The sequence below is a fragment of the Dermacentor albipictus genome, chromosome 10 (assembly GCF_038994185.2).
Source record: "Dermacentor albipictus isolate Rhodes 1998 colony chromosome 10, USDA_Dalb.pri_finalv2, whole genome shotgun sequence".
In the NCBI taxonomy this organism is placed as follows: Eukaryota; Metazoa; Arthropoda; class Arachnida; order Ixodida; family Ixodidae; genus Dermacentor; species Dermacentor albipictus.
Window position 1 is genome coordinate 39,951,689 of NC_091830.1, and position 16,771 is coordinate 39,968,459.

The 16,771-nt window shown below is 49.3% G+C and overlaps 1 protein-coding gene across 1 annotated transcript in view; it reads right to left on the reverse strand.

Moving 5' to 3' along the window:
- The window catches only part of LOC135907328 (tenascin-X-like), a 104,844-nt gene extending 88,455 nt beyond the window's left edge, over positions 1-16,389 (reverse strand). Inside the window, exons 1-4 of the mRNA XM_065439008.2 lie at positions 16,343-16,389; positions 13,562-13,648; positions 12,838-13,102; positions 7,646-7,679 (exon numbers count right to left, since the gene is read on the reverse strand). Coding sequence (XP_065295080.1) covers positions 7,646-7,679; positions 12,838-13,050 — 247 coding nt within the window. The 5' untranslated portion in view covers positions 13,051-13,102; positions 13,562-13,648; positions 16,343-16,389. The remainder of the gene's footprint in view (positions 1-7,645; positions 7,680-12,837; positions 13,103-13,561; positions 13,649-16,342) is intronic.
- Between the last annotated feature and the right edge of the window lie 382 nt (positions 16,390-16,771).

Here is a 16,771-nt window from a genome sequence, read left to right on the forward strand (position 1 = left end):
GCGTAATTCTGTTGTGTCTGCTATTGGGTGAGGACGGCCTGCTTTACGTCAGCGAACCACAAGAACTAGATACTGGACGCGTCAACATCCGTAGAGTTTTAATGTTAGTTGACCAACATTTTGCCGGCCTTCTAGTAGCAGCATTTCGACTGCGCAATATTAGCGGTGGGATCGAGCAACTTTCATTGAGCTTCAGGAATGCGTCTTTGTGCTTAAGGGACGCCACAAAATAAATAAAACAATCATTTTGTAAGTATCATGCAATTGTTGACACTTTGCTGAAGCATCAGCATCGTTGCCCCCTCACGCAATCGTCTAAGCAAACACGGTAACCAATACTGTTATCGGCTACTGTGGACAAGATTTGTACGCAAAAACCTCAAGTCTCGCTGCAAATGCCAACATCTCTTTCTTCTCTTGCGACGTGACGCGCCGTTCATAAAGAGATGACGCCGGACATGACTTCAGCCACTACCTTGCTCGCTTTCCCTCGTTTTCGTGGACGCTGCCAAATCCTCACCCCAATATCCTGAGAGAACGCCGAGGACGTGCTGCGAGGTGCCAGGACATTTGCATCTATGTCACCAGCCTTATGCAAGCACGTAGCCAAGCTTCAGATCTAGTGGAAGGTCATTGTGGAAAAAGCTTCATGGTGGAAGAAGAGAGTAGAAACGCCTTTTTGTGGAAGGGCGCCATCTCACTATCACAAGATGTTTTCATCTCAAAATCTTCAACCTTTATTGATTCGCCGTGCCAGGCGACTCATTGCCAACGTCTGACAACCGAACTCTGGAAGAGGCTGAAGCGGGCATACTGAAACCTGCTGCGGTCAATGCATCACCGCCCAAGTTTTCCTTCAGCCAACGAATGCATCGGTGATGTAGTCTTGCTACAAGATAACACAGCTTTCGCAGGCTCCTGGAAATTTGGCTGAGTGCTGACGTTACGGCCGAGATGAGATGGCGTCGTCCGCGCTTCATCCCTACGTCTTGCCACTGCTTTAACTGTGAATTACCCCGAGAACACACTGTATGTCCTCGAAGCATCTAATTCACATTGGCCCTCCCTAGATCATGTAAGAAAATCGTGGTTTGGCCCGAAAAGTGAAGTCCCGCTCGCGATAGCAAATCGGTGGACAGCTATATCAAATACGAATCGTAGTATTTTTGGCCGTATAATGGGGTAAACGTAGGTATACAAACTAAATTCACAAGCATGGTGTAAAGTGCCCAGAAGAAAACATGAACTCGTCTGAGTCAGTGACCATGAAACTCTGTCAAAACGCTGGAGTGAGTAGGCGCGGAAGCAGCAGTGAGTGAAATGACCTTCGAGCTGCCACTCGCATCAACGCGAACTAAGCCATGAAAATAAAGAGCATGGCGGACTCTGTAAAAGTCGCAGATGGCTTTCAAGATACAGCGGCTCGGGTGGGCGTGCGCCGGCACCCGGACCAAGCGCGCCTGGGTGGCGGCGCGGCCCGGAATAGGGTTTCTGTACGGGCTAGTTGATACGGGCTCGCCTGCGCTTGTCTTCGTCGTTCTTTTGGTCCCTGTCTATGTACGCTCTGTAAGTGATGTTTCTAACAGAGTGGAACGCTCTCTCCCTTCTCTATGCTCCAACCGGACACTAGTGCACCATGGAACACAGCGCGCTTCCTCCACACTCTCCTCCATTGCATGCAAGGCATTGAACAGCGATTACCGGCTGGCACTAGCATGCTGACCCTCGCATGCTAATCACATGCTGACCCTCGCAGTGTCCATATAGTTGACATCGCAATAAAACAACAAGAACGTACCAAGGAAATGCGTGCTGGCATTTTAGTGAGGAAGAAAAACCTGAAGCTGGGTGGGAGCGTGCGGGCACGCACGCCCACCGGGGTGCCCGTTTCTTGGCGTATCCCCCTTAATCGGTACAAGCCATAAGGAAGAATCATTCTTCTCTTCACCATCACGATCATGATAATTATCATCATCGCTGGCATCATCTTGGTCTTGGTCATATTAAATGGAGTTTCCTTCCTTGTGCCTGGGACATCACGTCGCCACATCACCCCCCTGCGGAGTGGAGAGCCCTCAGGGCTTGAAAAAATCTGGGCAGCGTACGCGACGTCCCCTGCGCGTAGTGACGGAAGCAGGCTGCGATGTCGGTGGTCGTGGATGGACGTCTGTGGGTGTACTGGCATTCGCTGATTCGGCGGAATCGGTGTAGGCCGGCTTCAGCCGGTCGATGGAGACGCGGATGGCGTTCCCTTTAATGCGCAGGGTGAAGGTTTTGTCTTCGCGACGGATAACTGGGTAGGGTCCGCTGTAAGGTGGCTTTAAAGGCCGGCGGATGGTGTCGTCGCGCAGAAAAGTGTGCGAGCACATTGCTAGATCCTTGAAGACGAAGGGCGCGGTCTTACAGTCGTGAGCTGCAGGTGACGGACGGAGGGTAGCGATAGTGCGTCGGAGCCGGGCGATGAAATCGGTGGGATCTGACGTCGCGGTGGTGGATGGCGGTGCAGCGAGAAATTCGCCTGGGAGGCGGAGAGGTTCCCCGTAGACGAGCTCTGCGGGTGTAGCCTGAATGTCGGGCTTAAAGGTGGCGCGAAGACATAGGGTGACGGCTGGGATGGCTTCAGGCCAGGTTGAGTCCGGGTGGCACATGATGGCTGCTTCGATCATCCCGTTGGCGCATGGGTGGTAGCTGGTGGTCCGCGAGCGTTCGAACCCGATGGTCAGCCCGAGCAGCCGGAAAAGGTGCGATTCGAACTGTCGTCCTTGGTCGGTGGTGACGCGGCGAGGGGGCCCGAAGCGGGCAATCCAGCCGGCGAAGAAGGCCGAGGCGACGTCTTCCGCAGTGATTCCCTCGAGGGGCCATGCCTCAGGCCATCGAGTGTACCGATCGATTGCGGTGAGGCAGCAGCGATAGCGTCCAGCTGGAGGCAAGGGCCCTATGATATCAAGGTGGACGTGTTGAAACCGACCAGAGGTCTGGGGGAATGCGCCGAGTGGTGAAGTGACATGCCTGGTCACTTTAGCGCGCTGGCATTGAATGAAGGAGCGCGCCCAAGTGCGGCAATCACGCTGCATGGAGGGCCAGACATAGCGGTCAGCCACAAGGCGTGCAGAGGCGCGTATGCCGGGGTGGCTGAGATTAAGTAGCTGGTTAAAGAGGCCACGGCGATGGGAAAGGGGCACGTAAGGCCTGCTTCGTGCTGTTGAAATGTCGCAGTAGATAGTCTTTGTCGATTCAGGTATGGGGACTTGCTGCAGTTGTAGCGAGGACCCGCCCTTAAGAAGCTCCTGCAGTTCAGCGTCCGTAGTCTGAGCCTCGGCGAGGACATCAGCTGTTATCTGTGAAGGGCTAATAGCTGCCACACGTGAAAGCGCGTCGGCGACCACGTTGTCCTTCCCGCTGACATGTTGGATGTCGGTGGTAAACTGGGCGATGAACGAGAGCTGGTTCTGCTGAACGGGTGGGAGTTTGTCGCGGGGCTGAGAGAAGGCGTAGGTCAGAGGTTTATGGTCGGTGTAGATAGTGCAGTGTTGTGCTTCGAGAATGTGGCGAAAGTGCTGAACTGCTTCGTATATCGCCAGAAGTTCTCTGTAGTAAGCTGGTGAACTCGACGGTGCAGGGGTCGTGGTTTCTTCGGTGGGACTGGCCGCAGAAGGGGTCGTTTTGCGAGCTGAGTTTCTTGGAGAAGAACGCCAAGGGATGCCAGGTGTTGTCTACGTGCTGCATAAGGGCGGCGCCTACGGCGATGCTAGAGGCGTCCGTGAAGAGCCCCAAGGGAGCGTCTGGCACAGGATGGGAGAGAAGTGTGGCGGTGCAAAGAGCAGCTTTGCATTTTTCAACAAGTTCTGTTAAAGGTGGTGTCTACGTGATGGGTTGGTTTCCTCGTAGACCAGTCAAGGCATCATGGAGGGGAGCCTGGTACTCGGCTGCGTGTGGCAAGAAACGCCTGTAAAAGTTCAGCATGCCGAGGAAACAGCGAAGGTCTTTAGCGGTGGTTGCTTGAGGGTAATTTTGCATGTCTGAGATGCGTTCAGGTAAGGGTCGAGTTCCCTCTGATGAAACTTCATGGCCGAGGAATTTGACGACTGAAGCGCCGAGCGTGCTTTTTGGGACATTGACGAGAAGGCCGTGGTCATCGAGGCGTTGGAAAAGCAGACGAAGGTGCCTGTGGTGTTCGTCGGCGTTGCGGGAAAAGACCAATATGTCATCAAGATAGACGAAGCAGAAGTCGAGGCTGCGGAAGACTTCGTCGATTAGGCGTTGAAAGGTTTGTCCAGTGTTCCTCAGGCCAAAGCTCATGAAGGGAAACTCGAACAATCCGTAAGGAGTAATGATTGCCGTTTTCGGGACGTCGTCCGGATTGACGGGTATCTGCGTGTAGTCTAGGACGGAAAGTCTGCGTGAAGTCTAGCACGGAAAAAACGTTGCAGCCGGAAATGCGATGTGCGAAGTCCTGTATGTGGTGAACGGGGTACCTGTCCGGAATTGTGCGGGCGTTCAGGGCACGGTAGTCCCCACAGGGCCGCCAGCCTTCGGTCATCTTAGGGACGAGGTGAAGTGGTGAGGCCCATGGGCCGTCGGAGGGCCGGGCGATTCCCTCCTGGAGCATAGCTTCGAACTCTGCTTTGGCTATGCGCATGCGGTCCGGGGCAAGGCGACGGGCGCGACAGAAAACCAGGGGCCCTGGGGTGGTCCGGATGTAGTGCAAGGTGGTATGCTGCACGTCGCGTGGCAACCCGCTGGGGTGCGTCAAACCGGGAAATTCGGCGAGGATGGTGTGGTACGGTGAATTGTGTTCGACGCTGAGTACTTTGATGCTTGGCTGGTGGGTAGTCGTTCGCTGTCCTGGCGCAGAATGTCCCATTTTCCCATCGATGATACGGTCGTGGCGGCAGTCCGGAAGGAGGTTGTAGTGCGCCAAAAAGTCTGAGCCGATGATTTGCTCTGTGACGTCGGCGATGACAAAATTCCAATGAAGGTCACGGCGTAGGTTTTTAAGCTGGACGTGCAGGCGGAGCGAGCCGTAAGTTTTGATAGTGGACCGGTTTGCCGCGCTGACCTCGAAAGACGTAGAAGGACGGGGACCTTGAAAGTGGGCTCACGGGTAGCAGCAAATGTCGGAACCGCTGTCGACAAGGAACCACTGCTTTGTAATTTGGTCGATGACGAAGATGCGACGGCATTCAGGTTGGCAGCTCGTAGCCATGGCTGTAGCCATGGCTACGAGCTGCCGTTGGCGTTTCCCTGATTTCTAGCGGAGCAGGGCGGTCGACATTGCCGTGCTCTGTCCCCGAAGCGTCTATGGTAGTAACACCGGTCGTCGTCACCAGGCTGCTGCGACGGGGTAGTGTTCTGGCCACGGCTTTGCGAGTGGGGCGTCGGCAAGTGTTGATCCAGGCGTCGTTGAATGGATCTGAGCTGTCGGTTGATATCGTCGATACGCCGCGCAAGCTCTATGCTGTTCGGCGGTGCGGTGACAGCCTGGACGGTGGGCGATAACGGCGGCAAAGAGACCTCGATGACGCGATCAGCGATCCCGGCGAGTTGGTCGAGAGGTAGCGTAAGCTGAGCCTGCAGAATTGCCTGGACGTGCGGTGGAAGTCGTTGAAGCCAAAGTGCTCGCAGTAAGGAATCCTGGACTTCCATGTTGCCCGCGAGAGCACGCATGTGGCGGAGGAGCTGCGAAGGCTTGCGCTCGGCAAGTTCTGCGGACTGAAGTTGTCGCACCTTCTGGTCGTCCGAGAGTGACAGGCGGCGAATGAGTTCCGTCTTGAGGTGTTCGTAAAGGTTGGCCGTTGGTGGATTGGCAAGGATATCCCGGACCTCGCTGGCGTAGCGGGCATCGAGGTGGGCGACGACATGGTCGTAGCGGGTCCGGTCTTGTGAGATGTGCGCAAGAGAGAACTGGGCCTCGACTTGGGCGAACCGAACCTCGGGCGAGTCGGCCCAAAACGGCGGAAGCTTGATAGCGACACGCCAGACGCCATGCGGGGCAACGTGCGGGATCCCGTCTGCCGGGGTTGTGGCGTCCTCGGCGGAGCCGGCAGGATGCTGCTGCACGGAACCATTGAGCTGGTCGTGCCGTTCCTGAAGCTGTTGCTCTTGCCTCTGGACCACCTCTTGCTGCGTGTGAAGCTGTCTGTTGAGAAGTTCCAGCTGTCGTTGAAGGGCGTCTTGTTCGTCCATGGCGATGCGTTGTTGTTCGTTGTCTGGGTCACCAGATGTGGGGATGTCGTGTCTAGCGAAGGACGAACCCCAACATAAAACGTAACGCTTCTTTATTCGACGAACGATGGCAGCGGACGGGCATACCAACGCTACGTTCGTCACAGTAGCGGATGCTAGAAGGCGGCTTTTCACAGCCAGGCAGCCTGTTTTTATAGCCACCGTCGGTGACGCATACCTCGGGTGACATGCTGGTGGCGCTATGCTTTATCGACCATGCAATCCAGCGTGCAGCTGTGGTATGCCTGGCCAGATGATAAGATGGAAGGTGCGCAGAAATATGCGCAGAGTGTGTCGCCACAACTTCCTTAGCAACATTCGCTGCTAAAACTACCATCTTGCCCATGCCGATTTTCGTATCGTCATGAGCTGACGTCGCTTCATACAGGCGATATTTGCCCATGAGAAACCATTTTGATGCCATCTAGGTGGCGATGTCATCGCATAGACCCACAAATCCAATTTCAGGAAAGTTATCATGTGTTAGGAAATAAATGTCTGCATTTTAAACCAAGAAAATTGTTTTCGGAACTCTTGCAAGCAGGAAAAATACAACTCTGACACCTGCGAGATACTAGAAACGTGTTACTGTAACACTTTTCCCACGTGAAAAAATGCACCCATCTCCACTGCCTGCACTTTTTAGTTCACCATATACAGTGCCGGTGGCCTGGTTACGTAGTTACTCCGCTAAATTCTTTTATTGTCACGATCCTCGTACGATTAATCTGAACTGAAAAAAAATCTAATCTGAAAAAAAAAATAAAACTTATCTTGAGGTTTTCCCGTGGCGGGGATGGGGGGGGGGGGGGGCATGTCCTTCGCCTGATAAATTTTGCGTCGGGAACAACTTACCCTGCATTCTCTTTTAGGCACCGGTTACAACCAACTGCTGTGGCTTTCGTCGTTGTGCTACTGAGACCAAGCGCGCGGGATAGGATCCCGGCCGCTGCGACCCTATTTCAATGGGGGTAAAATGCAAAAACGTCCATGTGCCACGCATTGGCTGTACGTTAAAGAAATCTAGATGGTCATAATTTGTCCGGAGTGTTAGTCCCTAGTATGGTGTGCCTCATAACCATATCGCAGTTCTAGCACGTGAAACCTGATAATTTATATTTGAACAAGTTGCAACCTACTGCAGATTCAGTCAAGGATATAAAAAAGGCTGTTTTCCATAGGAATATTTGGCCCAATTTTTGCCTGGCAACCGCAGCATGCCTGTTTTCGAGTGAAGGGTGGGGGACAAATATAACAAAATATTATAACCAAGAAGCCCTTACAACCCTTGTTGTTTTTCGAATACACCTGTGCAGTTGGTTTCATACAACATGAAAGACTTGCTTGAATGTTTCTGGGTACCATTGCTGATCCTCAGTAATATAAAAGCTTGAGTAAAAGGAAAGGTGAAAACGCTTACCAGTAGTCTTGAGATACTCTGCATACGGGATAAACTGCAAAAGAAAAAGCATTGAAAGATTATCTCTTCTGGCAGCTGCCAACATGTTTTGGTCTTTACTGCATTTATGACAAAACAAAATGCAGAGTGTGGGAGGTCATATAGCAAAGAAAGATGAAAACACAGCATAAGGACAAAATTAGTGTCGCTTTGAGCAAAACAATTTGCGCATCAAGATCGGGCCACTGGGGCATGCAGTTCATGGCATTGATCGCCCATATGTTTATCAGACATATTTTAATCACCTTATCAGAATCTACCAATGTCACCAACTTGAAAATTGGCTTTGTTCATTTTCAAGGTGCGTGTTCTTAAATTATCCTGATCCAAATTAAGGAAGTGATCGAAGCTTCCATTAACTTGACTTCTTTATTGGTGTTTGTGTTTTTCTAGATCATGCAAAGTTCGTAACAAAATTACCATCGAGTGGAGAGTAAACATGATGCTTCAAATAAAAGCCATTTAGATTTAGGGGATCAACACGAAAATCACTTGTCCCGAACTGATCGTCAAAACACAATTACTTTTTTCCTGGACTGCCTAACTCTTTATTGGAGAGAGCCATGTAGATTTATTTTGTATCTTTCTGCTGCTTGCGGGTTAATTACCTTACTTTTTCATTTAAGAAATTCGCGACCCCCTTATTTCCGTTATCTGATGATTTCGTCCTTCAGTAGTTTTGGACTTAGGTATTCGGGTGTGCAGCGAAATCTCACAGGACTGTAGAGGACACGATTGTTCTGCTAACGAAAACCGTTTCGAGTTTTGTTCGTGTAATTATGAAAAGAAGTATGCGTATTTTCTCTTATATTGCTACGATGAGCATGAATTTTCACAATATGAAAGGGTCAGGCTTACGACTCTATAATACTCCATCTCACAATCTGGTTGCAGCACAGTCCAAGGTACGAGCCGCACACGGGCAATATTCTTGCACCGCGGTCTATAGTTCCGAGCGTAACTGGGTGCTTAATGGCCACACTGTATAGTTTTATGTTTGCTCGCTACATCATACGGTACAGCGATACGGGGCATGTTAAGACCTTTGCGCATGCACGTCGTGTACCGAAGACTCGTGGGGCAGTTACCGACAGTAACCGCAATAGTCACTTTAACTGTGCCAATATGGCAGCGTCTATACAGCGCTGACCACCCAATTAAATCCGAACTCGCACTTGTTACTGGCTTTCCGCCCTGTAAGCAAGAAAGAAACGGCAAAATCCGTCTTCGCTAAGACTGGCCTCAACCTGAGGTCAATTTGTTAGGTATGTTTTGTCGTAATAATTGAAATCGGCGTTTTGTTTTCGCACCGCTAGGCCTACAGACACAGCACCAAGCCCTCAAATTGCTTGGGTTTCTAGTTAGCAGATGGTGCCACAGCATTAGCACTGGTGATGTGTTGACGATGCGGAAGGCTATAAAAGCAAATTTTTAGGAGCAACTGCATCATTAATTTACCACCCCGCTCTCGCATTGTAGATGATGACGGTAGAGAGCAAACGCCAAGTAGACCTCAAGAAGACGGCATGGCACAGGTCAACATCTGTAAGGCAGCCCTGCTGTCGTATGCATAGTTTCGGCGTTAAAATATATTTTGCGTGAGTCAGTGAACCCTAGAGCGTGTAACAGGATGCCAGGCAGAAGCTCAGCAGACGACGCGGCACGGATGAGTAAATATCGCGGGCCCTTCAACCTTCCTCTTGGCTAAGAATTCGCGTAGGTTCTTCCACATTTCCGCAACCAGCTTGTGAGATGGAAAATAGGCTCCATGTCGTAAGGTCGTAATTCCTAATGCCGGTGTAATATAAACGCGGACCATTTGAGAGCAGCATCTCCTACCGGCGATACGAGGTAATCGCCGTCTTGAAGGGGGATAGATGGCGAACAGTCACATGCAGCGGCTTGCAGCGGCCGGCGGGAGGAATATAAAAAGAATGGCCACCTCGGGGAATTAGTAGCGGTTTGAGGATCATGAGGAAGCTGATGCTGGAGAAGAACCACCGCACAGCCAATGAGGGCGGCGTGCGTAGGCCGAAAACCGAGACCGATAATCACGTGGTCCGCGAAATGTTTCAACATGGCAACCCCAACACAGATCTGGTGACTGGCAGTGCTCCCACGCACGGTGCACCGGCCAAGGACAGGCAGGTGTACTACCATCGGCGACTCGTAATGTGAATCATGTACTCGGTATCAGGACATTTCCAAGCAAATCCCACAGAACAGCGCTCATGGCTGAGATGTGTGCTCCAATGCCTGAAGGTGCCGTAATTCGAACGTCGTCTACGTGAACATCGACTTAGTTGAGGCGGGCAGCTAGAGTCAGTAGAGGCATTTTAGGCCGCTTTAGTATTGCATGGAATGTTACATCCGCGAGCTGCACTGCCTAGTTTTCAGGAGGGTAGCAGCAACGGTAGAATGGGGACGCATTGCGGCTAGCTTAAGGCGAAGGTTATTGGCGTCGTCATGGCGAATGTGAAGGAGTGGTGGGGGCGACAACGTCATCTGGGTGCTGCGCTTCATATCCGGGAATAAAGCGAGCAGGGCTGCCTTCCGCACGACGGATTTTTTAGTTGCTCCCATTGTGTAGGCAACGAATACGGCTGCAGCAGTGGAGCAAGATGTGAGGCGCTCGAGAGCAGGCGAAACTTATTGGTGAACCCCAGCTTCGTCATCCAGTGGAGTATCGGTAAACGAGAGGAACGGAAAAGTTCGTCGCTCGGGGACTCCAGTTACCATCCTGTGCGCGCATGAAAGAAACGGGCGACAGACACATGTTCTCAAATTCCTCTTGGACTACAGCTTGCATCACGGACAAAGTTTGTATATAAGTCACCTGAACATCTGGAAATACAGCTGCTGTGCACAACGCTTCCTACTCGTGGCGAAGGATGCGTGTCAAGCTCTCCTGTGCAACTGGCTCACTTGGTGGCGTCAAGTTCTCAAATAATGATGTTGCAGCAGTATTGGGCCACCTGCAGAATTTATTTTGAATACTACGCCTTTTCGCTTGCTCGAAGCGCCAACATGTTTCCATGATGGCATCTCCCGTAGTGTTTTTCTGGAAAATCTGGAGGTAGAATAATCGTCCGGAATACCCTTTAAATGTGTGCATCTTTTTCGGCTTCGGACATTTGTTATTGACCATCTTGACCAAATCCAGTACATTCTCAACGTACGTTACGAGAGGTTCCATCAGTGACTCACAACGGGAGGCGAGTTCTTCTTTCACAACTAGCTGATGGCCCACAAAGTTTCCAATCATTTGCAGCAGACCAACCCAGTAGGATCGTGGCCACGTGTCTCACATCAGACGCAAAGCGTCCTTAGATGTTCGCGAACATCACCGTGAAATGCCACTTGTGGCTGCTGACGCTTTCGTCCATGCCTGTCCATCAGTCAACGTGCATGGCATACATGCACAATATATATATGCATAGATGCAAAATACATCTGGCATCTCAGTTCTGTGGTCCAGAGGATTGGCTAGGCTGACGGCTGAGAGGGGCTGCTTCACCACGCATGCTTCATTGGCCACCTCCAACAAGCAAGGCAGCGACCGCTTCAGAGTTCCTTGTCCTGTTTACAAGGAATGCCATGTGCTCCGCCGCTCGACGAAATATGCTGCGAGTAAATATCTAATTGCAATTATTAAAACTATACAAGCGCATATAGAAGCAAACATCAACGAAGATGGTGTCATCTGCACGATGTCTGTCAACGTCTTCCACATCTGAGGAAGGCACCAGAACATACTTGTCTTAATCCATGTTACAAGATAAAACATTCTTCGTGCTTTAAATGCTGAGGCATAATCACGTCGCCGAGGCAGCGCATCACTTGTAGCCGCAGGGATAACTATTTTTTAAAGCCAAGCATTCTTTGGAAACGAATAGATCTCACCGCTGTCGTCGTCTGTTTCTCTGGAGCAGAAGCTGCTTCCATTGGCGGAAGGGCACGCAAGCTTCCACTAAGGAGACATAGTTAAGTCACGTTACGTGAAGTTCTGTTCTACACCACCAGACGATGCTGTCCTCCGCATCACAGGCAGTGGTGCCCACAGGGGACCGACGTTTTATTGCTCTATTCTATATTCCTTCCTGACCTCGAGTGAGCAGCTCGATAACGAGCAACACACTTCACCACCTGGAGAGCCAATGAAAGACACTTTATGTCTGAAGGGTCCACTTACCAGAACTACATCCTCGCTTCCCCGCATTGTGGTCGGGGCGAGGTTGCTTTCCGCCATATCTTACACCACTGCGGCCGGTTTTTCTGCTCGATCACGACACACTCATCGTGCGATTCAATCCGAGAGCGTTCCCGGCTCTGTGCCACACACTTTTGTCCGTCCATACCAATGCATTCGAGGTAGCGACACACAAAATATCTAGAAGGTGATGTAATACCGGAAGTGATTGCTTGAGAAAACCGCCCTGGAATACAAACTACATTTTCTCTTTATATGTCATCGCAGCTGATAAATGCTACGAACGAGTTGCGGGTCGCATGCGTAAGCTGAAAGCAGGTCTCAGTGCGCCGTTTTATCATGTGTGTCATCTGCTTCCAAATGTGTTGTCCACGTGCACTGTAATCCATTCTCCCGCACAAGAGTGCAATGCTCCGCCACAATGACAGGGCCCTTTGAGAGAGATTTTCGCAAATGGCAACGTCACATAACTTTTAATTCCTGAAGTAATTTTTCTCAATCAATAAGTTTTACTTGAGCATAAAAAACGTGAACTTTATAAGTGAACCGATTATTTACCCTGAAGCAAGATTCTGGTCCAATGTAAACTGCGTGTACAGGTAGGTTACAGAAACGAGCTCTAAAAAAACGACAAGAAAAAGAGAAGCGTGAGATACACAAAAAATGTTCTGGATAATACCTCGAATACGTAGTCAAAAAAGCTTAGATGATGCTTTGAAGTTTTTGGCAGCTTTTATTGTGTGCAGCCAATTAAACGTGGCTGGCTACATTTAGAGTCTGTAGGAGACCAACCTTTAAGCTTCAGAAGAAATGCTCGGACATTTTTTTTCGCGCAGACATCGTTCTGTTTGATAGACAACAGTTGCTCGGATGCCAATAGCGAACTATGGTAATTATAGAGGAGAGGCTTGAATGCTAGAATAAATAATCAAGACTTAATCACCTCGCCTCGTTGGAGCAAAAATAACGCCAGGGCAGCCACTGTTGTGAACAGGAAAACCGTAACGCCAACTTTCAACAGTCCCATCGCTGTGCACCTACACTTCCGGGCTTTGTTCGGTCCACTCTGGAATGACGCTGACCCCCTTTGGACCAACGAGATGGAAGCATCACCGGGATGATACTGAACATACGGGGGCTGCTTTTCGTCTTCCATTGGGACGTCCAAATTTCCGCACGTGTATCCTCGTTAAGCTGACCTTTGTCCCCTGTGGCGAAGAGTGCAAGAACAACGATTCTTATTGGCAATCTCTTAATTTAGTAACGCGGTTTGGCATCTGAATGCAACACTGTAACATTCTCTTAACGTTCATAAACGTTCTGTAAAATTCATCCAAACAACACGAGCGTTCTTGCATAATGCACTCATCGAAACGCAACCACCGTAGCTGAAAAAACAGCCCGCGACTTCGCTCAGTACAGCAAGAAAGGCCACGCCTCGTCGGCGGCTGCTTATTGAAGTCGCTTAGTTAGGTCAAATGTTGAATCTTCCGCCTATATAAAACAAAGCTGAATAATGCAAACCCACAATGTAGCCAACACTACATGACCATGGTGGTTCGTTCCAGTCATCGAGTTTGCAATCACACGCAGGCTAGCCCCTCTTTAGCGTATAAGAACACATTCGTCAAATTAATCTCAGAGAGATTAGTGAATTTTGTACGTACCTATGAAATGGCTACACAAGCAGCATCACGCGACCAACCTGTAGTCGTGTGTCTGCAAGACTGGCATCCGCGACCTGGTGGAAAGAGCTAAAATATCACAGAGGTCGGCATGTGCAAGCGAACAAGGAAACGCACGGCCACGAAATTGAGCCCCGAAGCCCCGGTCGAGAAAAGATATGGTGTCAGAATTGCGCAATGAAAGCGGAACACCGAGCATGCAGCAACAATAAAAAATGCGCTTGAGCAAACAGTTGCAATGGCGGTCATTGCCATCGCCGTTTCCTCACAGAAATGATAGTAGTACTGAAGTGACGTATACATGTTAAGAAAACAAATGCATTAGATCAAAATATTGTTGTTGGCACTAGTCCTACCCTACCCCTTTCTTTCAATTCTTTGCCACATGAATGGGGATGCTATCTTCTTTACACTTTACAGAATATCCCGCATGACGATCGTAACAACAAGACAATGACATCAGTAATGCCCTTACGGCATATTGCAGAGCAAAACAAAAACTGAATTTCATGGCAGCCGAGAAAGAAGAGAGTGCTAACAGAGAAATGCCCGTCCCAAAGCACCCTTCTGGCTATGGAGTCGTTTAAGTTGAGAGAATGCTATTCTGAATAATTTCTAACGCACTGAACGTGTTGTTGTTTTCATACACCTGGAGCTCCTTCTTGCACTGCGCTCTGATCGGAACATGCCCACAGCTATCGATAATCGAACATTCAACCTTATGTCCAGGAACACCACACCACACCCACCGCGATGGTTGGAATTGTATCGGCACAATAAAGTAGCGACTCGTCTTTCATATAACTTTCATTACATGAACACACGTATTCTGCGAAGGAACACAGTGGTCAGGAATATGAGAAGAAACACGATTCTCTTTAGGTAACCATTAATTGCGGTATGTGGTTTTGAACATAATTTCACAGGTTGATATTACATAAATATCTGTGCCTTGAGCATTTGTTTCAATAAATATATTTTATTTAGTTATCAAGCTTCGAGGGACAGCATTATATATATACAAACAATTACGAGTCAATGTTGGCAGATTCCTTCTTTAAACGATATAGGAAAGACAATAAAGTAGCTAAGGCAACGTGCCATTCTAATCTTATTTAGAAACAAGACATTTTTTGCTGCAGTTTGTAGTTCACATGCAATCTGCGCAGTATATAAAAATGTATTCTAGTTAATAAAAGTAGAAGAAACTCTTGGCATTTTTTAGCAATTACGTTTTCCAACATACTGGTAATACTGAATACTAACTCAAGATTAGTAATCAGTGGGTCGAGGCCGTTTTACTCTTGAACTGCATGTGGAAAAAATGGACCCTTGAGTGTGTCATGATGAGTAGCGAACCCAACCAAGGTATGAATGTTTCTCACGTGACACGTGAGACTGTAAGAAAAGACATATTTTGATGAGTCGAATCTGCACTGATATTTAATCAGTTGATGCACAAACATTAGGCGGGCTTGTTTCGCTCTAGTTAAATGCATTACCAGTTCCGAGTGCACTAAAATTGGCAGTGGCTTAGCTCGGCTATGCCAGGATATACGTAGCGAAAGCTAAGGCATAGCATGGTTAGCCTTGGTTAATCTTGACAGCAAGGCCAGGTTAGTCTGGTTGTCTAGCTATGTTGCGGCGTTTAGCCGGTCGTTCGGCGCGCTGTTCGTCTGTTTCCAGGTCGATTCGTTTCCTCTTCATCTCGTTCCCATGTCGATTACAGGCCTCCTCCTGCTCATCAGAATTGTCGCCGTCCATACTGCCGCCTCAACATGTGGTTGCGGCGCACGCGAGCTCTCCTTTTCAATCCTCAGGCATGCGACGCAACTGGCGAAGCCAGCGGAGGTGAGCGCAACGACGAGGAACGCAATGCGACGAGAAACGCGGTGTGACGAGAACGCGGTGTGACGTCATGTGCCTCCTCGGAACACCGCCACGGCGAAATCGCAAGTTCGCAGCCCGTAACATTTTCGCTTTATAAAAGTTAGTTGCAGAATCATGGCATTTTATACCTGTTAGGACTGAATCTGATTACATTTTCCGGGTGCCATCCTGCTTAGTCGTGTTTGTTTCTGGGTGCTGAAGCCAAACGTAGTCATCGTGGTCTAAAATTGACCTAATGGAAATTATGGAAGATAATGGCTTAGTTTGCGTTGTGTCCGGCAGTAAGCATCCTTTAACAAAGCAATGTACGCCAACTTTTTGTAGGCATGTACCACTGTGCATCTGCCAGTTGGGGCTTCGTCTTTAGAAATATTGCGACGTATTTGCGTTAGTCAACTTTAGCATGTCCAGTACCGTAAAGCACACAGGTAAACATGAATTTATTCTTTTTCGTGCTGTTGCAAGAGGGAAACATGTGTGCGTACTATTGTTAATGCACATCTGCCTTTTTATACATCATTCAGTAGCGATCAGTTTAGGGAAAGATGATCCTCGTATTTCATGTTTCTCTATGAGTGTTTCTATCTCTCATGCTCATGGTTTGCTTAGGTTAAGGCGGTGTTGCTTGCCGAGAGTGTATTCGTACTTCCATGATTCGGATTCTTCTTACAACCATTGAGAAGAATTCGAAGTGGGCAAAAAAACAATGAAGCCGGCTGTTAATGAAACATGTATATAGTCTAAACAAACCATCACGCACAAACCAATTAAACAAGATGCCAAGGCTAACAAAAACGTTCATGCAGCTCTAGATGTTCTCACGCAAGTAAATGAATATGCAAAACGGACAGGTCCGTGACCGGTCGCAATTACTTGGCATGAGTTGTTGTGCCGCTTCAGGGCGTCGGTTGCGTGAGCATCAGTCACTGCTTGCTTCTTTAGGATAATCTGCAACTCGGCCAAGGAGCCCCAGCACTGTGTCCTAAGGAAGTGCGGAAGAAGAAGAAGAAGAAGAAGAAGAAGAAGAAGAAGAAGAAAAGTTTGCCGCACAATTATTGCCCTCAGACAGGCACATGAGGCAGATAACTGCACCCGCTTGATAGGCGCTTTTTCTAACGAGGGAACCGGATGTAACGAGGAAGTAACCATACGAACGAACGTAGTGGCTGCGAAAACGCGTGTTCTAACACAGGAAGATGATTGCTGAAGCCGAGACGACGCTCGGCTTCAAACGCCGAGGAGGCGGATGTATGATAAGCGTCCGCAACATTCGCCAGCGCCGCCCACTTGGCCGACATGGTA